This window comes from Zootoca vivipara, chromosome 12 (genome assembly GCF_965207765.1).
Source record: "Zootoca vivipara chromosome 12, rZooViv2.hap1.1, whole genome shotgun sequence".
NCBI classification, from domain to species: Eukaryota; Metazoa; Chordata; class Lepidosauria; order Squamata; family Lacertidae; genus Zootoca; species Zootoca vivipara.
Genome location: NC_142595.1, coordinates 8420842 through 8445098, shown reverse-complemented (window position 1 = coordinate 8445098; position 24257 = coordinate 8420842). Strand labels below are relative to the sequence as shown.

The 24257-nt window shown below is 48.5% G+C and overlaps 1 protein-coding gene across 5 annotated transcripts; it reads left to right on the top strand.

Annotated features, from left to right (window-relative positions):
• The first annotated feature begins 4267 nt into the window (after positions 1-4267).
• LOC118094576 (sulfotransferase 1B1-like) lies at positions 4268-20569 on the top strand. 5 transcript variants are annotated; one of them, XM_060282250.2, is made up of 8 exons: positions 4268-4978; positions 6841-7042; positions 8247-8375; positions 11852-11949; positions 12096-12222; positions 16542-16636; positions 17102-17282; positions 19319-20569. In XM_060282250.2, the coding sequence occupies exons 2-8, from the start codon at positions 6895-6897 to the stop codon at positions 19429-19431; spliced, it is 891 nt and encodes a 296-aa protein (XP_060138233.1). In that variant the 5' UTR covers positions 4268-4978; positions 6841-6894; the 3' UTR covers positions 19432-20569. The 5 variants fall into 5 exon arrangements, with proteins under 5 accessions (XP_060138233.1, XP_060138234.1, XP_088512479.1 ...); XM_060282251.2 differs by having other exon boundaries at positions 4796-4978; positions 6895-7042; XM_035135103.3 differs by having other exon boundaries at positions 4813-4978; positions 6831-7042.
• The last annotated feature ends 3688 nt before the right edge of the window (positions 20570-24257 follow it).

Genomic DNA, 24257 nt, shown 5'->3' with positions numbered 1-24257 from the left:
TTGTCCCCATCATGGTTGATGAACGTTGCTAGCTGACTAGACAAAAAGCCACCATGACTTGCTCTTTGGCCCCTAAAACAAAGGTTTTCTATAGCAGTTTGATGTCACCCCCAGAGGCACAATCCATTATCTCTCAAGACAGATGGATGCCAACAAACAATTGGGGAAGTGTGCACATCAAACTGCTGCCGGAAACCCTCATGACTGGGTGGGAGGGGAGAGGGGAAATAGAACAGAATGGCTGGAGCAGGAGAACAGAGATGAGCCACCTGCCCATAACCAACAACGGAGGAATTAAACAATTGAATGTAGCTGGGACAGGGCAGGAGGAGGAGGAGGAGGAGGAGGAGGAAGAAGAAGAAGAAGAAGAAGAAGAAGAAGAAGAAGAAGAAGAGTTTGGATTTGATATCCTGCTTTATCACTACCCAAAGGAGTCTCAAAGCGGCTAACATTCTCCTTTCCCTTCCTCTCCCACAACAAACACTCTGTGGTGAGTGAGGCCGAGAGACTTCAAAGACGTGTGACTAGCCCAAGGTCACCCAGCAGCTGCATGTGGTTAGCTGGGAAGCGAACCTGGTTCCCCAGATTACAAGTCCACCGCTTTTAACCACTACACCACACTGGCTCTCCACTGAAACTAAAATGGAGATGAAGAAACTCAGGCAGCCCAGTGAGCATGCTCAGAAGGCATGGCATACTGACCAATGGGAGGGTGAAAAACCAAAGGAAGGAGAGGTGGAATGGGGCGGCTTGAACCCTGAACAGGAGCATCCCAGCACATTTTGTCAGGTGGTCCCACTTGTCCATATGTGCTGGTACCAAGTTGTGTATTAGGCAGCCATCATGAACACCCACGCTGCACAGAATAATCCGGGGTCAGCAAACTTTTTCAGCGGGGGGCTGGCGCCCTATCCCTCAGACCTTGTGTGGGGCTGGACTATATTTTGAAGAAGAAAAAATGAACAAATTCCTATGCCCCACAAATAACCCAGAGATGCATTTTAAATAAAAGCACACATTCTACTTGTGTAAAAACACACTGATTCCCGGACTGTCTGTGGGCCGGATTGAGAAGGTGATTGGGCCGGATCTGGCCCCCGGGCCTTAGTTTGCCTACCCATGGAATAGATGTATCAGCAGACTCAGGGTAACCCTGAGATATGTGCACATTTTTTTAAAAAAAACGCCACAGAAAACCCCCCACAGAGAAACCCATAATTACCCCCATAACAGCCCGATGGCACATAAAGATGAGAGACTGAGAGGGCAAAAAATCCCTGACAACATGATGGGAGAATAGGATGTTGAGGGAGTTGAAAGGCTGAAAACCGACAAATGAGTGACTGGAACAGGAGGACAGGGAAACATAGCTATATTTAGGAAAAAATGGGTGGGTAATCTGTGGCCTTGGATTGTATGGGCCCTAAAAAGGTAAAGGGACCCCTGACCATTAGGTCCAGTCGTGACCGACTCTGGGGTTGCACGCTCATCTCGCATTATTGGCCGAGGGAGCCGGCGTATAGCTTCCAGGTCATGTGGCCAGCATGACAAAGCTGCTTCAGGCAAACCAGAGCAGCACATGGAAACGCTGTTTACCTTCCTGCTGTAGCGGTTCCTATTTATCTACTTGCACTTTGAGGTGCTTTCGAACTGCTAGGTTGGCAGGAGCTAGGACCGAGCAACGGGAGCTCACCCCGTCACAGGGATTCGAACCGCCGACCTTCTGATCAGCAAGCCCTAGGCTCAGTGGTTTAACCCACAGCGCCACCTGGGTCCTTGTTGTATGGGCCCTACACCCCCTGTAAAGAGCCAGTCTGGACTTCTGGCAAGAACAACCTGCAGGAAGAGGAGCATTGGCCAGATTTACTGCACGTATAAGCTAAAGAAGCTATAGCTTAGGGCCCCACTCTCTTGGGGGCCCCTGAAAAATTAAAGGGAAAAATACCTGGATGTACATTTCCAAAATATAAGATAAAAAACAAATAAAATAAAACCTACATGCAGCAACAGTGTTTTGTGTTGTGTAGGCTCCTATGGTGTAAGTAATGGACCCTGCCTGCTAGCCTGCTCCCTAAAATATCACTGGTTTGCTCATTTCTAGAGACTAGATTATGAGTCTTTGTAAATTGTGTTTCTAAAGGAACTTTCGTTATCACCAAATGCCACTGTTGTTTGCATTATTAAGTTTGTTAGGAATAAAAAATCATTTTAAGTTAGAGCTTCATAATTCTTTCACTCTTAATATACTTCTTCTTAATTGTATTTCACTATTAATACAGTGGTACCTCAGTTTACAAACACAATTGGTTCTGGAAGTCTGTACTTAACCTGAAGCGTACTTAACCTGAAGCGAACTTTCCCACTGAAAGTAATGGAAAGTGGATTAATCCGTTCCAGATGGTCCATGGAGTACTTAAACTGAAGTGTACTTAACCTGAAGCGAACTTTCCCACTGAAAGTAATGGAAAGTGGATTAATCTGTTCCAGATGGGTCCGCGGAGTACTCAACCTGAAGTGTACTTAACCTGAAGTATGAGTGTAATTGGTTCTGGAAGTCCGTACTCAACTTGAAGCGTACTTAACCTGAAGCGAACTTTCCCATTGAAAGTAATGGAAAGTGGATTAATACATTCCAGACAGGTCCGCGGAGTACTTAAACTGAAAATACTCAAACCGAGGCGTACTTAAACCGAGGTATGACTGTATGCTTCTTCTTAACTGTATTTCTGTTCAACAATTACTTTGATAAATTACATATTTTGTTTTGTGCAAATGGCTTTAGATACCTATTAGGTCCATAAATTACAAAATAGCATATATTCAACACAAAAAAACCAGTGGCAATTTGTTGTTGACAAAGGACAGCTGGACGTATAAAGGGTCCGATTACCTTCAGTAGCTCAGGGCCTCATCGAACCTAAATTCAGCCCTGAGGAGGAGGAACCTGCAATACCTCAATGGCATGGATTGTTAAGAGGCTGAAGCTCTCTTTGAGTGCTCATTTGAACATGTGAGGGTCAAACCTACGCACAGGGGCAAGGGGTGTCTACATAAGGCCTGTTCTCAAAATCCCAATGCGCTTGGGCTCTTCTCTTGGCCTTTCATGGGGCAGGGATCCCAATTGCCATAGCTGCCAAGTCTCCTGTTTTCCCCGGGAAACCCCCGTTTTTCCAGCTGTTCCTAGCTGAAAAAACGGATTTTTTTTTTGTTTTCCCCCGGTTTATTCTGGCGTGACGGCCATTTTGGAACTGGGCGGAGCATGCTCAGAAGCAACTTTTGATGCTGCTCTGTCTAGTTCCAAAATGGCTGCAGTGCGACTTCTGGTGCGACGGCCATTTTGGAACTGGGCAAAGCAGCATCAAGTCACTTCTGAGCATGCTCCACCCAGTTCCAAAATGGCGGCAGCGCTACTTTTGGTCTGCTATTTTCGGCCCGGTCCCTTATTTCTCTGACAGCAACTGGGCAGGTATGCCCAATTGCACAGACACTTCGAAGCGTGCAGCTGACCGAGCGTAGAAACCTCCTGCAGACCTTTGCTCTGAACCTATGATGGCCTGAGAGGAGCCCAAGCGTGCAGGGAACATTGAGGGGCAGAGCCTGCATCTGCACGCACCTGACCCACAAAACAATTGGAACCCTCACATGTTCACCTGAATGCCTGGTAAGCTTCATTTCACCCAGGTCAAAGACCCGGTTTGGCTCACTCATACACCCCATGCATTTGTGTGTCCACACATGAACATGCTGGGAGCCTCATTGGCACCCCTCTGGAGACTTCATCTGGGGCAAAAAACCCAGCTAGCCTCCCACCCCGTAGCTACGGCTCTAAGGGAAGGACAGAATGGTGTAACCAGAACATGCCGGCAGAGAAACGAAGTGTAGAAACCACTGTTGTCTGGGTTGGTTCCTCGTTCACAAGGAAAACCTATTTCTAAACATCCTCAGGAACAGAAGTGAGTGCTTCCCACAGAAATGAATGGATGAATTCAAATTGCTAATCTGGCAAGGATCGGGCCCTTGTATGTATGCCCTTACTCACCTGAAAAACAAACAAATCCGAAAGGTAGCAGCAGAGGGGAAAGTCCTTGGCCTCTCTAACTCTCTTATTATTTTAGCACGAGACATTAAAACATCAACAGAACAGAGCCGGTACAGTCATTGCCCACGTATTTCACATTGGAAGGGGCTGTGGCTGGAACCGAATTACTTACGACCGCCCTGCAATGTTGCACATAGTGAATTTTGCAGGCCAGGCTCCGGGTTGTTTATAACAGGGTGAGGGACCATGGCCTTGCCAGACATTATGGGATTCCCAGCTCCTATCATCCCTGAACACTGACTATGCTGGCTAGGACTGGTGAGTCCCACAGGCTCCCAGTCCCTGGTTTGCAACAAGCCTACGGTGTGGTACGATGGCTAGCAAAGCTGACTCTGGCTTCCTGTTGAGAATCGCCAGCAGGGACAGTTGGCAACCTTGCCCACACATCGTATTTTGTTCAGAAAATATAGGTCAGGGGGGAAAACATTGACTAGTGTCATAAGAGAAACCAATGATCGGAGAGGGGAATTGTTTCTCTTATGACACTAGGAAGAAGGAAGGATAGATCTCTTGAAAACCAAGAGCAAGCAATGGGAGGCTTTTGGGATTTCTTCTCCCTTCGGATGCGGCTTAACTTGGCTGTTTTCAGACTTCTCCTTCAAACTTTTTTTAATTTCAAACCCATTCAGCTGAGGACATTCTTTCTCCGCTGGCATCGAGCCCAGCTTCCATCCCCCAACCCCTCCCACATGTCACACACTCTGTTCAGGCAACTGAGACCTTTGGTTTCCTTGGCCCTGTTCCCGAGGGTTTATTTTCTTTTGTTTGTGAAGAAAGCTTCCCTGAACCCTTCCCTGTTTATATCCCCTGTGAAAAATCACACACCGCCTCCTGGATGACTCTCACCTCTCAAGCAGTACCATCTGTCTATGAGGAAAGGTAAGCCTCCGTTTCCCCCTTTTGTCCGTCTAAATAACGCCGCCGCTTTTTAGAATACAAGTGTCTGTTTTTCCTGCAAAAGTTGACCAGAGCTCCAGGTTTGGGAACTTGTTGAAACAAGGCGGAGTGGAGCAGAGCAGGAAGGGGGAAAGGCAACGCTTCAATTTGGAACTGTTGTTAAATGTTAAAAGTTCTGGAGTAAAGCTTGCCTTTGAAAGCTGCAAAAACAAAGAGGGACGAGGTGCCTGAACTTCTAATGTGAGGTGGAGATCTGTCGGCTACTCTTTAACAAGGAGTGACTTGAAATATTCAGGGGTGCAGTTTTTGCCGGCTGGTTCCTGCAGGATGGGGCTATGGCCTAGATATCCTCAACAGTTGTTCAGATCCTCCCGGCAGGGCCAGTCCCCGCCACGAGGCAAGGTGAGGTGACCGCCTCGGGCGGCAAGACCCACGGGGTAGCAGAACCAGCCTCCAAGGAATGTATCACCTGTTAGTGCCGCCAATCCATGTGCTCCTTGGAGGCTGGATCTGCTGCCTCTTTGGCACCCCGCTCTGGATGCTGCCTCTACAGCAGCCTCTTGGCAAATAGACTCTGACATGATTCGAAGCAGGCCCCTTTCTGCCTTGCGACAGCCTTTGAGTCCCATTTCAGCCACCTGCTATGGTTGATATGATTCCCCTCCTGCCAGGGAGGGACCCTGTTTTGTGGCTTGCCTCAGGTGTCAAAATGTCTTGGGCCAGCCCTGCCTTTTGGCGTGGTTGTGCAGAAGCTTTGGCAATGATCTACTGCTGCTCAAAGATAACGCCTGTGTGTGGAGGGGGAGGTGGGGCTGCTCTTGAGTCGGTTCTGATGAGATGGCTGCTATTTTTGTCGCTAAATCTTTGAAAAACTCACTTCTTCTTTTTGCCCGCTTCTCTCTCGAGTTGTCTCTTGCTTGAAGTTTATGCTCTCTGCCATGTGCATTCCAGCAAGGCTGACTTTTAGCTGGAACAGCGGTTGCTGTTCTGTGAAAATCTTATGATATCTGACTGATTTATAATGCTGTATGTGTTTAAATTAATATATAGTTTAACACGTGCCCTTAAAATATTTTAAATTTATTTATTTCATAAGGTTTATACACCTCTTGCTTGTAAAAAAAAAACCCCACACACCCTCAAAGCGGTTAACAAAAAGAGAAAACAGTAATGTTGAGGAAAATTTACAGCCCTACTTTAAAACATACAAAACATTAACCAAAACAGATTAAAATTACCTCAACTTTCTAAGCATCTGGGCAGGCTTGTCTAAACAAGGATGTTTTTTTAGTAGGTGCAAGAAGACTACAGTGAAGGCACCTGCTCGATCTCAATAGGCAGGGAGTTCCAAAGTTTATGTGCTGCCAAACTAAATGATCGGGTTCTTAAAAATGCAGAATGGATATTATCAGCGGCGTAGCGAGGCGCCGTGACACCCAGGGCAGCAAATTGCCATGCACCCGGGGGGGGGGGCGACGTCGCTATGTAACGACACATGCGTCGTTACGTGGTGGGGTCTTGCCGCCCCCTGCGCCTCCAAAGCCGCGCACCTCCAGCTACAAACTCCAGGTAAAAAGCCCGGTAAAAGCTCTTTTTTACCAGGAGGCTAGAGGCTCGGTTTGGGAGTCTCGAGGGTGGGGGCGCCAAGTGACACCCCCCTCAGAGTGGAACCCGGGGGCAGAGCATGGCCACAATTGGCCTAAGTGCTGGCAATGGGTCTGTTTGCCACTGGCCCCATCATCTGTCCCTCTCTGGCTGATCATTTGGGGACTTTGACCCCCCAAGATTCAGCCGTAGCTCCACTTCTCCCCCTCCTGTATTTTATTCGGCAAAGTGTCTTGCAGGTGGTCCTCTCGTCTTCTCTTATTTTGACTGCACTGCCTGGCGCCTCCCCAAAGATGGGCAGCCCAGATGCTTACCTGCGGCAGGACTGGCAGATAGTCCGTGGTATCCCCATGGTCTGCGCATTCTCCTTTGACTGGGACAGGATCAACCGTTTCCAGAGCAGGCCTGATGATATCGTGATATCCACCTACCCAAAATCTGGTGAGTGTTGTGTGGGGAAGAGGACCACATTGACAATCTGCTGCCTTTTGATGACCGCCCAAAATTCGCTGTCTGATGTGGCCCATCTTGGTGTGTCTAGCGGTGGCAGTCAGTTCCCAGAAGCCTGTTGGAACAAGGAAGTCTTCCCCTGCTGCCAGAAGGACAGCAATGAGGGAGCCAGTCTAGTCTCTTCAGGGAGGGAGTTCCAGAGTCTGGGAGCAGCCACCAGAAAGGCCCTGCCCTGCACCCCTCTTTCCTACACACTTACCCCACCTATTAACTTGCCCTGATTACTCTAATTTTATTACACGGACACACTATTATTTATAAACACCAGAACATCACAAAGCCCATGAGAGGAAGCCAAAACCTAGGGGCCAAGGGGTTTCAGCCCCTCCCCAATAAAATATCTGAGGGGGTCAACCTCTACCAAAGTCGATGGGCACTGCCATTCAAATGGTGTGTGTGCACTGCGTCATGTGACTGATTATGCAGGGTGGGGCTTACCTGGGTCCAACCCCAATATTTTATTCAACTTGGCACCCCTGCACCCATTCACTGCCATCATTGCCATTTTGACTTAGGAGGGCAGCTGTCTGAAGACCTTCTGAAATGTGTAGGGAGTACAGAAGGCTCGCCTGTAAGGGGGCTTCCATCTTGTACAAGAATGCACAAGAAGACGCCAAGCTGCCATTTTGTCCCCATGGCCCCGCCCCCATGTGTTTACACATTTAGGGAATGCCTGAAGAAGAGTGTGCCCTATAGAGCAGGCATAGGCGAACTCCGGCCCTCCAGATGTTAGGACTACAATTCCCATCTTCCCTGACCACTGGTCCTGTTAGCTAGGGATGATGGGAATTGTAGTCCCAAACATCTGGAGGGCTGGAGTTTGCCTATGCCTGCTAATAGAGAGTCTGTGGCTCAAGTCATGTATGGCTGAGTAAGCCCTACAAGAAAACAGCGAGACTTGCACCCTAGTAAGCACAATAGGGGTTGAGCTGCATGGCTGTAACCTATGTGTGTCAATAGATTTCAAGTATTAGGAGCTTTTCGAGGGTTCCTCAAAACACATCCTACAACCCACTGGCTGCATAGGACACCCCTATTGATCTTAAGGCATTGGCTGGAGGTGTATCAGCCCATTTGGACTTCTGAGAAAATTCCCTGCCTTAGTTTTCGTTTCTGTTTGTTTGTTTGTTTCCAGGCACTACATGGATGAGTGAAATTGTGGACATGATTAGGAACGACGGCGACCCCGACAAAAGCAAACGGGATGCAATTTTCAATAAAGTGCCTATGCTGGAATTTGCTGCCCCAGGAGAGATGCCTGCAGGTACACTTGCGTGCTAGTTCCCAAGAGAACTTGCATTTCAGAGATCCGAGGTGAACAGGTAAAAATTAAAGTGGGTGGAGGAATAAGCACTTTCCTCCGGATTTCTGCTTTCCTATCTTTTCTTGATCTCTGGCCAAGGATCAAAGCTCCTCTTCCCTGCCTCGAGGAAAGGGAACATAACAGAAGCCTGCATTTCTGGCAGGTGAGCAAGACTATTTTATATGTTTAGATAGCACGTAATTTTCAGAGGCTGGTTTTCCCTCTTCATAACATCCAGCGCCCAAACAGGGAGAAAAAAAAGAAGTGGGAGCAGGTGGAGGGAGGAAATTAGGATGGTTAGGCCACCATTGTCATGCATTTAAAGCAGTATTACACCACTTTAAGCAGTCATGGCTCCCCCCAAGAATTGTGGGAACTATAGTTTGTTATGGGTGCTGATAGCTCTTAGAAGGCCCGTTTTCTGCTCACAGAGCTACAATTCACAGAGTGGCTTAACAGCCTACACCTCTTCTTTGGGAATTGTAGCACTGTGAAGGTGAACGGGGGCTCCTAACAACTCTCAGCAGCACCCTTAACAAACTACATTTCCCAGGATTCCTTGGGGGAAGCCATGACTGTTTAGTGATATGATACTGGTTTAAATGCATAGTGCAAATGGAGCCTCGACTACTTCTGCCTGAAAATGAGCGAGATGACAGCTCACCTCACTTCAAGCAACAGCCTAGCACTGTGATCACTAGCAGTGGAGATCAGGAGAGAGGCATGGGCTGGATTGGACCCAAGTCAAAGAAGTCTTATCCTGGCTCTTGGACTATCCTTAAGTGGACCTGTAGGAAAAGCCTGTAGACCAGGCATAGGCAAACCTGGCCCTCCAGATGTTTTGGGACTACAACTCCCATCATCCCTAGCTAACAGGGCCAGTGGTCAGGGATGATGGGAATTGTAGTCTCAAAACATCTGGAGGGCCAAGTTTGCCTATGCCTGCTGTAGACCAGGGGTCAGGAAACTTTTCCAGCAGGGGGCCGGTCCACTGTCCCTTAGACCAGTGTTTCCCAACCAGTGTGCCTCCAGATGTTTTGGGACTACAACTCCCATCATCCCTAGCTAGCAAGACCAGTGGTCAGGAATGATGGGAGTTGTAGCCCCAAAACATCTGGAGGCACACTGGTTGGGAAACACTGCCTTAGACCTTCTGGGGGGGCAGACAGTGTAGACAGTGAAAGAAGAGATGGGGGAGACTCATATACCAGAAGCAGAGGAAAACGACCTCTGGGTATATCACGCAGTGATGAGGGCAGGCATGCACAATGACAAATTGTTGAGTAGCATCCCAGCCAAAAATAAATGACTCAGCAGTCTTAAATGCATACACTGAACCACCCCCAAAGGACCTGCCAACCCAAATCCAAAGCAGGTCTCAAAATCATGCTGTATGCCAGCATCTCTCTCGCTGAGGATGACTAGAAGCAGGAACCCTACCACAGTGAAAACTCAAAAGCCCAGTCTTCTAATATGGCTATTGGGAATATTTCCCATAGTGGGGAAGAATACTGTTATAAATTTGTGGGGTGCCTGGACCACTTCCTTTTAATTCTGGGGCGCCAGACATTGAATTTAGCATAGGTAAAGGTAAAGGGCCCCCTGACCATCAGGTCCAGTCGTGTCCGACTCTGGGGTTGCGGCGCTCATCTCGCTCTATAGGCCGAGGGAGCCGGCATTTGTCCGCAGACAGCTTCCGGGTCATGTGGCCAGCATGACAAAGCTGCTTCGGGCGAACCAGAGCAGCGCACGGAAACGGTGTTTACCTTCCCGCCGGAGCGGTCCCTTGCACTTTCAATCATGTGCTTTCAAACTGCTAGGTGGGTAGGAACTGGGACCGAGCAACGGGAGCTCACCCCGTTGCAGGGATTCGAACCGCCGACCTTCTGATCAGCAAGCCCTAGACTCTGTGGTTTAACCCACAGCGCCACCTGGGTCCCTTTAAATTTAGCATAAGCCTTGTTAAAAAACAAACAAACCCTGGCAGGCTTCCTGATGAAGTAATTGCCTATAAGAGATGGACCATTAAGAGAGCGCAAAGGAGAGGGTGATGGGCCATTAAGGAACGCAGAGGGTGTGCGTCGCACCCTGGGCTCTGGGTTTTTTGCAAGAGACAATGCAAAGTTGGGAGAGGGAGTTTCAGAATTGCAGTAGGCTGGAGTAAGCAAGAGGGAAAATAGTTGTGTTTGGGGAAGCAGTTTGCAAGCTGGAGAAAAGTGGGTCACAGTGCAATGGGGACCAACAGTTTGAATCCAACGTGGCAGCCATGGGAGAGACAGGATCTTCCCAGAGTCTAAAGCTGGAACCCCCCCCCCCCAAAATCCTAGGCTCAGGTTGTATATATCTTTAAAAAAACAATATATCATAAAGACACCACAGTCTCCGCTGTGCCTCATTCCAAGGAAACTGAACCCTGGTTAAGTGCCTGGAACCTCTGGAGTCTTGCACCGCTCAGAGATTGGGGCGGTGTCTCTCAGATCATTGAACAGGGGTGGGGAATCTGTGCCCCTCCAGATGAGATATTGCTGGACCACATCATGCCAGGCCGTTGTCCATGCTTTCTCAGGCTGATAAGCGTCGTAGTTCAGCAGCTGGATAGCTCCGTTGGTTATAGCGTGGTGCTGATAATGTAAAGGTTGCAGGTTCGATCCCTGTATGGGGCAGCTGAATATTCCTGCATCGGAAGGGGTTGGAGCAGATGATCCTGGGGGTCACCCACCCCACAATCCTATGGTTCTGTAATATCTGGGAGCATGGGGTGAAGGTTTCCTGCAACTACCATACTGAAAGCTTTTTCTAGGGATTCATCCATGGCCTGAGATGCTTTAGCCTACTGGTGCAATGAAGTTCCCTTGGCTGGCAGGTCACAGATCTCACCACAGTTCCCTCTTCTGCCCACAGCTAGGTAATGATGGCCGACAGGAACATAATAATAATAATAATAATAATAATAATAATAATAATAATAATATATTATTTATACCCCGCCCATCTGGCTGGGTTCCCCCAGCCACTCTGGGCGGCTTCCAACAAAACATTAAAATACAGAAATCCACCAAACATTAAAAGCTTCCCTAAACAGGGCTGCCTTAAGATGCCTTCTAAAGGTTGTTCTCTTTGACCTCTGGTGGGAGGGCATTCCACAGGGTGGGTGCCACTACCGAGAAGGCCCTCTGCCTGGTTCCCTGTAACTTGGCTTCTTGTAGCGAGGGAACCGCCAGAAGGCCCTTGGCGCTGGATCTCAGTGTCCGGGCTGAATGATGGGGGTGGGGATGCTCCTTCAGGTATACTGGACTGAGGCTGTTTAGGGCTTTAAAGGTCAGCACCAACACTTTGAATTGTGCTCGGAAACGTACTGGGAGCCAATGTAGACTGTCCTTCATGCCCCAGGTCAACTATTCAACCATATTACCTAGTAACACTCTTTTGTTCTCCAGGCACAGAACAATTAACTCAGATGCCATCTCCTCGCCTGGTGAAGACCCACCTCCCAATTGACCTCCTTCCCAAGTCCTTCTGGGAAAATGGCTGCAAGGTAATCCTATTGGGCACCAAGCCCACAAGGCAGCTCGTTTCAGAGTTTTGCAAAAAAAATCCACCGGTCTAGACGTACCTAGTGTGAAAAACTACCAGTACAATTTGGATTGTGTGTGTTTCCCCCCCTGCTTTCCTTCTCTGAAGATGATCTACGTGGCTCGCAACGCAAAGGATGTTGCTGTCTCCTATTACCACTTTGACTTGATGAACAAGCTGCACCCGGAGCCAGGTCCCTGGGACAACTACCTGGAGAAATTCATGGCTGGAAGAGGCAAGTCTGCCCATCCATTCGCGACTGTATGTAGCTAAACTTTTCGCTTTCCCAGGAAACATAAAGTATTGTTATGGGTTTGGGGTGGAGGGTCAGTTCAGCCTGTGATCCTGCATCCAGTGATATTTATAATCTAGTACAGGGGTGTCAAACTCAAATTCATCGGGGGCCGCATCAGCAGTTTGGTCACCCTCAAAGGGCCGGTTGCATCTGTAGGACTATGTGTCCACTCTTTATTATCATAAATTATTGTCACTGCATTCAATTATTACTGTTTTTTGTAATAATGTAAGTAATAACTAGCTCTGAAAGCAGAAACATAGTCAGAATAATGGCAAGTAGATATTCAAATGTACAATTATTGTACAATTTATTGAAAAATGATTTTTGGTAACAGACAGTATATTTTTTTTAACATACAAATATTGCCAAACGCTTGGAGCTGCTGTTCAGGAAGATGGATTTACAAGGGTCCCCCATCACCCCCCTGCGCCTCACAGGGTTCTCTGGGGAGAGGGGCTTGGGTGTGGGGCTGAGTGAGGAAGCCTTCAGCCCTTCCTCATTCCTGCTGGTTGGGGGGGGCAGAAGGGGGCTGGGTGGGGCTCCTGCTCTGGCGCTTCATGGAGCAGAGGGCAAATGTAAGAATTCTCTGCACTGCAAGCCTATGTATCTTTAATACCCAATGGAGCTTAGGTTTGTATAAATGGGTGTGGAAGTGCAGCCTTGGGTTGAGCCTCATAAGTCATACGATATGCAAACATTAATGTGAACACAAGGGACCATGGATCCAGTAATCAGCAAAGCACACAGGTATCTAGGACAAGTAAAAATGTTTTATATTCAACAAATTCTCAAACCGCTCTAATTTAGAATATTCTGTTGCAGCTAGCTGCAGCCTGCAAGTTAGTCTATTGGTCGATCCCTGCGAGGCTCTGCCCTTCTGGCCCCGCCCCCTCTCCCTGTGCGGAAGTAAAGCCGGAGTTTAACCCTTTCCGTAACGTTAGTGGCTGCTTCTGTTCGTTCCTCAGAAAACGGACCATATATCTCCCTAAAAAAAGCTCAACAACTCAAGCAGTCTCTCTGGAGTTGGCCACCCCTGATCTATATAAACTATCCAGGGAGGAATGGAGGGCTGCCCCCCTCCTGCAACCCCTCCCCTGCCAGATAATATGCCATTCTTCTCCGCTCCTTTGCTAGCCGCCCATCCCTTCCCCCTCCCCTTTTTCGCCAATCAATCGTTCTCCATTTAGGAAATTTACAGGAAACCCAAATTCGCTGTCCTTGTTGGGTGAAGCAGATTTTTAAAAGCATAACACACACACACACACACACACACACGAGAGTGACACCCTGTGTGTGATTAAATGTCTTGAAATCTGCTTCTGATTTCCTCGGGAATCAGGAGGAGTTGATTTTTTCCTTCTCCCCCCCCCACTTGGATTGAAACCTTTTTTAAAAAACTCCAATTTAAAGGCAGCCCGACCTCAGTTTCTCCACTGTTGCATTTCTCCCACCCCCTCCCTCCCCACACCCCTCGCTGCTCTTTTGATCCCTCCCAGTGAAGCAACCCTTCATTGGGTAGTTCAGAGCGAGCGAGCGAGAGGGAGAAGCAGCAGCAGCAGCCAGCCCTGCCTCTGTCGCTCATTCCGGCGCCTCTGGAAGCCGCGGCTGCAGCTCCAGCGCGCTTGTCTCCTCTAGCCAGAAAGGGAGAGGGGCTTTGGAGGACTTACGGAGCTTCCGGAGGAACGGCGACAAGGACAGCTTCGTCGGAGGACACGACGCGGCAGCGGAGCCCGTTGCCATCGCCGCCACCGCCCCGCCCCACATTCAACCACCGCGCCGAAAGCGAGCCCGAAGTTGCGAGAGGTGGGGTTGGGGAAGGGAGCGGCGGCGGGCCATCTCGCGAGAGTAAGAGGCGAGAACAGTTTCCCGAAAGGAGCCCCTGGGAGCTGTAGTCTCCAAGCGGAGCGCTCCCCGCGCGCCTCCAGATAGCGGCCTGTTTGTCGGCGCGGCGCTTCAGCAGCAAGGTCCCGCTGCTGGGTCCTGCTGGCTGGGGCGCTCGGCGGGCCACATGAGGAGGTCTGGCGGGCCGCATTTGGCCCGCGGGCCTTGGGTTTGACACCTGTGATCTAGTACTTTGGATGCCCAAAGTCCATTTTGGGGGCCTAATCCGACCCCTTGGCTGGTTTTATCTGGCCCCCGTGGCAGTTTATTTCTTGGGGTCAAAAAAACTCAAGAACTTTGGTCGGCCCTCACGCATGTTCACTTCATCAAATCTGGCCCTCTTTGAAAAAAGTTTGGGCACCCCTGATCTACTAGAAAGAGGGGAGGCAAACTAAGGCCCATGGGCCACAAGCAGCCCACGGGGGTCGTTTAACCGGCCCACGAGCTGCCCCTAAACTGAGCCGCCCACTCGTTGAGTCCCCGCACACTGTGCTAAACCGGTGCAGTGCAGTGCAGTGCAGTGCAGTGCAGGGACTTATAATAATAATTTATTATTTATACCCCGCCCATCTGGCCGGGTTTCCCCAGCCACTCTGGGCAGCTTCCAACAGAATATTAAAATACAACAATCTATTAAACATTAAAAGCTTCCCTAAACAGGGCTGCCTTCAGATGTCTTCTAAAAGTCTGGTAGTTGTTTTTCTCTTTGACATCTGGTGGGAGGGTGTTGCACAGGGCGGGTGCCACTACTTGTTTCCGTGGCGCCGAAAATTGCGTCCGCTTACATGCACATGCGATCCGGCCCACGGAGGGATCTCCGCTGGAGTGAACCTTGCCGATCCCTGTACTAGAAGATGCTGCTCAAACCAGTTTCTTTGTTAATAGCTAGCCAGTTAAGTGCTCTCATCAGCATCTCAAAGAATGACCTAAGTGGTGGTGCGCTCCAGGCATTTAAGCTATAAAGCCAGGAGAAAACTCTGTGTTGTCAGTGTTTTGAAAAAATATGGCAAAGCTTCTGACTTGCTTTGCCTGGCACAAAAGACTCCACGAAAAGAGTGTCCTTGCAGAGTATATTCTGCTTTTATTCTTAGAAGCCTTTAACTGCAGAACGACTAACTATACAGACATCAACACCACCAGCTTTCTCCAAGCAAGCAAGCAAGCAAGCAACCAACCAACCAACCAACCAACCAACTAACCAATCCCCAGCAAACACCACTAACATATATACAGGTACAATACAATTAGGTGAAAGGTTGCATGAGTCACCGTAGGCCCAGGCCGCTGACTCATGCTGACTCAGCTCCCCCAGCATTAAAGAAACAGCGGCCAATTTTTAGCCATGACATGGGTGTGCCAAAGCGCAAAAATATGTGGTTTATATTATACTTATCATCATACAGCTGTTAAGACTACAGGAATTAGATCCAGCACCAACAGATCTATGTTGATCCACCATCTTCATGCAGAAATGCACAGTGAACGTCAATGGAATTAGGTTCTGATCTCATAGCCATTTTAGCATTGGGCAGCCACAGTTTTCTTTAAGATTTCAGTAATGCTGCCATAAATGGAACTGGCCACACACATGATGATGGACTGAAATTAACCAGTCATACTTCACAGGCCCCTTTGAGAATCTGATGAAAACTATAGACCCCATCTCTTCAGAAAAAAATGCAATTATAAATACATACACACGAAGTTTTGCATGCACTTAATTTTATTGCACACATGGTCTTTCCTTTTGTGTCTGGTGCCCAGACCCACCCCCTGAAGCTCACAGGGTCCATGGGCCACATGTTAAGAACCCCTGGCCTAACTCACCCCTGGCCAATCTATTCTCATGCTGCTGTGCCAATAGCTGATCTGGAGTAATATCAGAGCCTGCACATTGCAAATAGCCAGTGCAAATAGAAGCAAGCAGTGTGCAAGTTTTATGAAACAAACGAATGAATGAATGAATAAGGCAGCAGTGGCTAGTCGAAAACTACTGCTACCGCAAGCTGAGATCATTGTGAGAATAAAAACAACATTTGGCATTTGTGCACCCCCTTTTGAGTGTTCAAAATGCCTTGTGTACGTTTTTTCCAGTGATCTTTACAACAACCCTGGGAGGTAGGCAAGCATCATTCCCTCTATTTTGCAGATGGGGAGTTGAGGCTGAGAAAAGTGTGGCTTGCTTAAAGCCCCCTAGCAAATATGTAACTGAGACAGGATTAGATCTGGGGACTTCTCAGTTTACAATTTAGCCAATGGGCCCTTGTATTCTATTACAAGATTCAACTTGTTAGGGTTTTTTTTTTAAAAAAAAATATATATATATATAAACCATCTATTATTTCCCCACTTCTCTGCTCTTTCTAAAAATTTAGTGGCTTTTGGATCCTGGTATGACCATGTGAAAAGCTGGTGGGATAAGAGGAACGGCCACCCCATCCTATACCTGTTTTATGAAGACATGAAAGAGGTAGGACCCAACAGGACACATCCCTGAGGTTATTTTATGTGACATATTAGAATAACCAAATCTTGCAGGGGATTATATGCAGTATAATTTAAGTTTTTCAAAATGTGGAAAATCTTAAGAATTGCCTTCCTGACTCGGGCCAAGGGTCCAGGAATAAGATAATGGGTGTCCTTCATTTTATCCTGTGTGGGGTTTTATATAGTTGCAGGTAGGTAGCCATGTTGGTCTGACGCAGTCAAAACAAAATAAAAAAATCCTTCCAGTAGCACCTTAGAGACCAACTAAGTTTGTCATAGGTATGAGCTTTGGTGTGCATGCACACTTCTTCAGATTTTATATATTCAGGTTTTTATATATTCGGGTTTTATATATTCAGCAAAGCTTGCTGAATTGGAAGCACAATTGCTTCATCAAATGCCCGAGAACCATCAAAATGCTGATCTATTTCAACACCGTTTTCCATAGGATCCAAAGCGTGAGATAAAGAAAGTGGCAAATTTCTTGGGGAAGAACCTGGCAGATTCTGTTGTGGATAAGATTGCCTACAACACATCCTTTGAACTGATGAAGAACAATCCTGCCACAAACTATAGGATGGCTCCAGCTGCCGTGATGGACCACAGCATCTCCCCATTTATGCGCAAAGGTAAAAGACTTGCCCCGTCCTCTCTGACCACCATTCCTGAATGATTTAGGATACTTAACAGATCAATAACGGACTAAGGTTTTTATTACTGTTATTGATTAATTAACCACCCCAATTCAACTGAACAATACATCTCAATAATACCAAAACCTCAATATTGGTACTTTTGCTAGAAGGAAAAGCCATAAATACATAAAAAGAGTTCTGCTGCATTAGGCCATTGGCCCAGCATCCTGTTCTTGCAGTGGCCAGCCAGGTGCCTGCAAGAAACCTGCAAGAAGGGCCTGAGGACAACAGCACTCCCCCCTTCTGAGATTTCCAGCAACATTGAGGTTGAATCCTGACAAGACAGAAGTACTGTTTGTGGGGGACATGAGGCGGGCAGGTGTGGAGGACTCCCTGGTCCTGAATGGGGTAACTGTGCCCCTGAAGGACCAGGTGCGCAGCCTGGGAGTCATTTTGGACTCACAGCTGTCCATGGAGGTGCAGGTCAATTCTGTGTCCAGGGCAGCTGTCTTATCAGCTCCATCTGGTACGCAGGCTGAGACCCTACCTGCCTGCAGACTGTCTCGCCAGAGTGGTGCATGCTCTAGTTATCTCTCGCCTGGACTACTGCAATGCGCTCTACGTGGGGCTACCTTTGAAGGTGACCCAGAAACTACAACTAATCCAGAATGTGGCAGCTAGAGTGGTGACTGGGAGTGGCTGCCGAGACCACATAACACCGGTCTTGAAAGATATACATTGGCTCCCAGTACGTTTCCAAGCACAGTTCAAAGTGTTGGTGCTGACCTTTAAAGCCCTAAACGGCCTTGGTCCAGTATACCTAAAGGAGCGTCTCCACCCCCATCGTTCTGCCCGGACACTGAGGTCCAGCTCCGAGGGCCTTCTGGTGGTTCCCTCATTGCGAGAAGCCAAGTTGCAGGGAACCAGGCAGAGGGCCTTCTCGGTGGTGGCGCCTGCCCTGTGGAACGCCCTCCCATCAGATGTCAAAAAGGAAAACAGCTACCAGATTTTTAGAAGACATCTGAAGGCAGCCCTGTTTAGGGAGGCTTTTAATGTTTAAGAAATTAGTGTATTTTAATGTTTCTGTTGTAAGCCGCCGAGAGTGGCTGGGGAAACCCAGCCAGATGGGCGGGGTATAAATAATAAATTATTATTATTACTATTATTATTATTATTATTATTATTATTATTATTATTATTATTATTATTATTGCTGCCTCTAACTGTGGAAGAAGGGCATAGCTACCGTAATATCCAATTTTAGCCCTCTGCTATATAGTTAGAAGAGACCATGTGGGGTAGTCCATGGGTAGGCAAACTAAGGCTTGGGGGCCAGATCCTGCCCAATCGCCTTCTAAATCAGGCCCGCGGACGGTCCGGGAATCAGCGTGTTTTTACATGAGTAGAATGTGTCCTTTTATTTAAAACGCATCTCTGGGTTATTTGTGGGGCATAGGAATTCATTCATTCCCCCCCCCAAATAGCCTGGCCCCCCACAAGGTCTGAGGGACAGTGGTCCGGCCCCCTGCTGAAAAAGTTTGCTGACCCCTGATTCTAGTCTAACCTCCTGCAATTCAGGAATCCTTTGGCCAACGTGGCGCTTGAACCCACAACCCTAAGATTAACAATCTCATGTTCTACCTGTTGAGCTATCCCAGCTAAAGTAAACAGGTGACCCATTACCTCCCAGCCGGACTAAAACTGGCGTTTACCAAATAAAACATACAGTATCTTTGCTGATTAAAACATTGGTTGATTAATCTACCACCGAGAGCGCTCAACTGTGCACCTTTTTAAAACGGCTCAATTTTCCAGAGATCTCGTGAGCATCTGATTCGTACAGTCATACCTCGGGTTAAGTATGCTTCAGGTTGACTACTCCACGGACCGTCTGGAATGGATTAATCCACTTTCCATTGCTTTCAATGGGAAGGTTCGCTTCAGGTTAAGTACGCTTCAGGTTAAGTACAGACTTCCGGAACCACTTGTGTTTGTAAACCGAGGTACCACTGTATTCTTCTTTCTTCTAGGGATCGCTGGAGACTGGAAGAATCACTTTACAGTGGCTCAGAATGAGGTATTTGATGAAGATTATAAGAAGAAAATGGCGGACACAACGCTGCGATTCCGAACGGAGATCTGAAGCGCCGTGTTCTGTGTTTCCATACAGAAATCACCTGTCATTCAGTAGACAAAGAGAAGAAGCAAGTCGCTGACCTGGATGGTTGTGGGATACATGTTTGAAAAATGTGTATGTAGTCTCTGGGGAAAGTATTCAGTGCTGAGGAGCCAGATCTCATGACTTGCACAAGCAATCTCTCTCTCTCTGTCTCATTCTCTCTCTCTCTCCCCCCCCTCTCTCACACACAGAGAGACTTTGATCATGTATCAATCAATAAACCTCTCCTATGCCTCATTTCTTTCTCTCCTCCACAATTCTGCTTCTAAGAGCAGCTTGGGACAACAATATTGAAGAGACAATTGGCAAGAAGGTAAATGGTGAAGCAGGCCCTTCCTCTCTCCCTGCTTTCAGCGACATGCTGCTTTTCATTTTTAAAATAGGGAAAGAATCATAGAATCATTGAATCGCAGAGTTGGAAGGGACCCTGAGAATCAACCCCCTGCAATGCAGGAATATGCAGTTGCCCCATAGGGCAGTGTTTCTCAACCTTTTTTGGGCCAAGGCACACTTGTTCCATGAAAAAAATCACAAGGCACACCACCATTAAAAAAGTTAAAAAATTTAACTCTGTGCCGCCCTATATTGACTATATAATTATGACTGTAAGAAACACTTGCCAATTGCTGTGTTGGTTGCAATCTCCTGTAATAAGGCTTCACAAGCCGCTGATTTCTCTGCCAGCACAATCCTTTGCTCAGCAAGTTTCAGGTTGAGCTCATCCAGCCAGCTTCTTAAAGTTTGTCTAAAACCACCCTCCCGTGGTGGTGGCTGTTGAGAGCTGCGCTCGCCCCGCGTCGTGACCCGGCTGGCTTCCTTTCCGGCGGGTCAGTGTCGTGTATTGGTGGCCGCCAGGCACGTGACAATGCAAATCGCCCTTCTCGTCGCCGCACGTCACGGCACACCAGCCAGCGTCTCGCGGCACACTAGTGTGCCGCGGAACAGTGGTTGAGAAATGCTGCCATAGGGGGATCGAACACCCAACCTTGGCATTATCAGCACCACGATCTAACCAACTGAGCTATGCCAGTACCTTCCAAACACCACCCCATCATGTATTATTCACAAAATGTGATTATTAAAAAGTTAAGGATAAAACAGATGTATCTGGCAGCTTTTAGGCATATTTGAGTATATTGTGCTGATCTGTGTGAATGTATTTTGTGTGAGTTTGAATTTTCTTGCTGCAGAATCTAGTATGTTTCCCTTCACAGAGTACAAGCATTTCTCAGTTATGAGTTAATTCTCTGGATTTCTACTAATTTATGCTGTAGTATAGTATTGTAACTCATCAATATTCAATGCCACACAAAGACACAGCCGTCGCCCTGCAAAACACTTAGAAAAGCAAGATACTTCTACGGAGAAAAATATGTTTTTTCCATAGTGAAGAGGAAATTATTTTCAAGATCTTACAGTTTAAAAGTCATTTCACAAGTCGGACTTTAGTTTCCTACAGTTTGGTGGTGTAAAGGTTGTATGATTCTGACTACGGGTGAAGACTGTATGATGTGAGCAGGCGCTTATGGGGGTGCAAAGAGGGTTAGAATCATAGAAGTATAGAGTTGGAAGGGACCCCTGAGGGCCATCCAGTCCAAACCCCTGCAATGCAGGTTGGGGTAGGACAAGGCACAATGATCACAAACCTTGACGGTGCATTCTGAGTATATGCAAATGACTACAGAACACACTATTTTAGCACTTTTGTAAACCATAGAATTGTAGAATTGGAAGGGACCCCGAGAGTCATCTAGTGTCAGGTGTCAAAGGATCCAACCCCCCACAGTAGGTTGCCAGGAATGGATAAGACAAGGAAAGCTCTTACCAATGCTGTTTATTCAATATTCACAGAGAGAGGCTTAGAAATGCAACCTCTTGGAGTAATGATGTTGCTCCAAGTGAAACCCCGCCCCCGCCATCTCTCCTTCTTCCTCTTGAGGCATCACTATGCATGCTGAAAAGGGCCGTTTGCCTTTGAGATCTCTGCTCTCCTACTTTCAATGCCTGCCAGGTTCAGGGAGAAGCAGGGTCTGAGAACGTCAGCTGTCTCTCCCCTGGTGCTTCTTCTTCCTCCTCCTCCTCCTCCCATTATTTTCCATTATTTCCCAGCTTTCCCCCTCATCTGCACCTGAACTGTAACCTCCCTCAAACCCAGCGGCGTTGCTAGCCTTCTGGCTGCCCGGTGCGGCAAACCGGGGGTGGGGTGTCCGTTGTGCGCATGCATCACACGTCATGTCGCACGGGTCATGACGTACGATGCACGTGTCACGACGCACGCATCACACTACGGAACAGGTTGCCGGGGGCGGTGCTCCAGCGCCTGGATCCGAGGATCCTGATGCTAGAGCGGTGCTGCTGACAACCCGCTCTGTAGCTCATTGACACCCCTCACCGCTCCGCCTGAGCAGGAAGAAGCACAAAGCGAGCTACGGAGCGGGTTGCTGGCGCAGGCGCTCTAGCATCGGGATCCTCGGATCCAGGCACTGGAGCACCGCCCGCCGGCAACCCGATCTTCACTGACGCCCCTCGCTGCTCTGCCTGAGTAGGAAGAAGCACAAAGTGCGCGGCAAGCCGATCCATAGCGCACTTTGTGCTTCTTCCTACTCAGGCGGAGGCGGAGTGGCAAGGGGCATCAGTGGCCGCCGCTGGTGCTGCTCTCTGGCCTGCCCCTTGCCTCCGCCCCACCAGGAAGAAGCGAGGGGCAAGGCCAGCAACATCGGGGCCTCTGCGATGGCGGTCGTGCCGCCATCACGGTAGCAGCAGCCATTGGTGGACGTGGCGAGGGGGCGCCGCGCTGCCCCCCACAGAGTGGCACCCGGGGTGCCCCGCCCCCCACCCCCTATTGCAATGCCCCTGCTCAAACCCCAGTTGTAATTCTGAACTCTCCTTCTTCTCTGGAAGGTTCAAGCTGGGGAGGCAGTCTCCACCATTCCTCCTCTGCCCAGTTCCAACACCCTGTAATGCAGGAATCTCAACTAGATCATACATGACTGATGGCCACCCAACCTCTGCTTCAAAACTTTCAAGACAGGAGAGGGAATCTGTTCCCCTGTCAAATGGCTCTTACCATCATAAAGTTCTTCCTGATGTTCCTTGTAACTTTCTTGTAACTCGACTCCATTGGTTTATGTCCTGTCTTCCAGGGCAGGGTCAAACAAGGTTGCTCCATCCACCATGTGATAGCCCTTTAGATATTTAAAGATGGCTATCATATCTCCTCTCAGTAGCCTCTTATCCAGGCTAAACATACCCAACTCCCTCAACCGTTCCTCATAAGGCTTGGTTTCCAGACCCTTGATTATTTGGGCTACCCTCCAGCTTGTCCATATCCTTAAACTGTGGCATCCAGAACTGGGCCCAGTATTCCAGGTGTGGTCTGACCAAGGTGGAATAGGGTGGGACTATTACTTCCCTTGATCTGGACACTATGCTGCTGTTGATGCAGCCTAGAACAGGCACATGCAATACATTTCCCCTCTCCACCTTGCTTAGGGAAATCTGTTCTCTGGCTCCTTTTCAAAAAAGTTGGCTATGTTATAAAAAAACCATACACACACAACCGTCTAGGTGCATACATTTGGTTCACACTGGCTCCTCCTGCAGAAACTGCTGGCAGTAATCAGAGCTCAATTGTGACAGAAAGAAAAGGCGCCAGGGTTCAAGACTGTTTGGAAACCGCTCTCTCAGGACCCAAACCATCTATTTATTCTCTCTCCCCCCCCCATTGGTGCAATGGCAGAGGCAGCAGGTGGGGGAACCAATGAGCACTGCATCTGCTACAGGGGCTATGCTCACCTGTCATTACCGTGTTTCTCCTAAAATAAGACACCGTCTTATATTTATTTTACTCAAGAAAACAAGCCTATGGCTTATTTTCGGGGTGTGTGTGTGTGTCTTTTTATATTATTATTACCGGTAAGTACCGTATGGTTCTGGGCGCCTGCCTCCTCCTGCCACGGCCAGCGTTGCTGCTGTTGTGTCCCGCTGGCTCGGAGCGCGTGGCACTGCCGGGCACTGACTCAGCAGGCCTCCTCCTCCTCCTGCCAGCTCCCGGAGGCTCGGGGTGCTCCACTGCTGGGCACTGACCCAGCAGGCGTCCTTCTCCTGCCGCGTAGAGCCCCAAGTTAGCGGGACCCATCTGAAGCACCGACAAAGCGCCCAGCAGCGCCATGCAGAGCGCCCCAAGCCGCAGCAACAGGAGGATTCAAAGTGCTACAGAGCACTGCTGGGTCCTGCTGGCTCGGGGCGCTCCGCACGGCGCTGCTGGGCACTTTGTCGGCGCTTCAGTGGGTTGCACTGCTGGGTCCCACTGGCTCGGGGCTCCACGCGGCGCACGCTGCGGCTCTTGCTGGGTCCCGCCGGGTCGGGGCGCGGTGCGCACTGCTGGCCGTTTTGGAGGGGCAGCAGCAGCCGGTTCCGGGCGCTGACAGGCATCTTCCTCTTCCATGGCACCAACCAGACCTGCTCCCACCACTACGGCTTATTTTTGGGGCATGTCTTATATTTTGTCAACGCATGAAAATCCTGCCATGGCTTATTTTATAGGTACGTCTTATTTTATGAGAAACACGGTAGTTCACATTATTATTGTATCATCCAGAATTCCAGACCTCCGCCTTGAAAACAGATGCTGGGGCTTGGAAATGGAGCATTACATATATATATATTTAAAAATTGAGCAAGAAACACTGCAGCTTGATGGGGAAGTCTGTCTGGTCCATAGGGCTGCTGCATTTTGCCCTCTCTGTTATTATATTTATATTTATACCCCACATTTTTCTCTGATGGAA

Excerpts from the sequence above, each read along its gene's own strand:
- LOC118094576 (XM_035135103.3), top strand. The coding sequence starts at position 4,935 with ATGACTCTCACCTCTCAAGCAGTACCATCTGTCTATGAGGAAAG. Across the intron at positions 7,043-8,246 it reads ATCCACCTACCCAAAATCTG|GCACTACATGGATGAGTGAA; the intron begins GTGAGTGTTGTG and ends GTTTGTTTCCAG. Across the intron at positions 11,950-12,095 it reads TCTGGGAAAATGGCTGCAAG|ATGATCTACGTGGCTCGCAA; the intron begins GTAATCCTATTG and ends CCTTCTCTGAAG.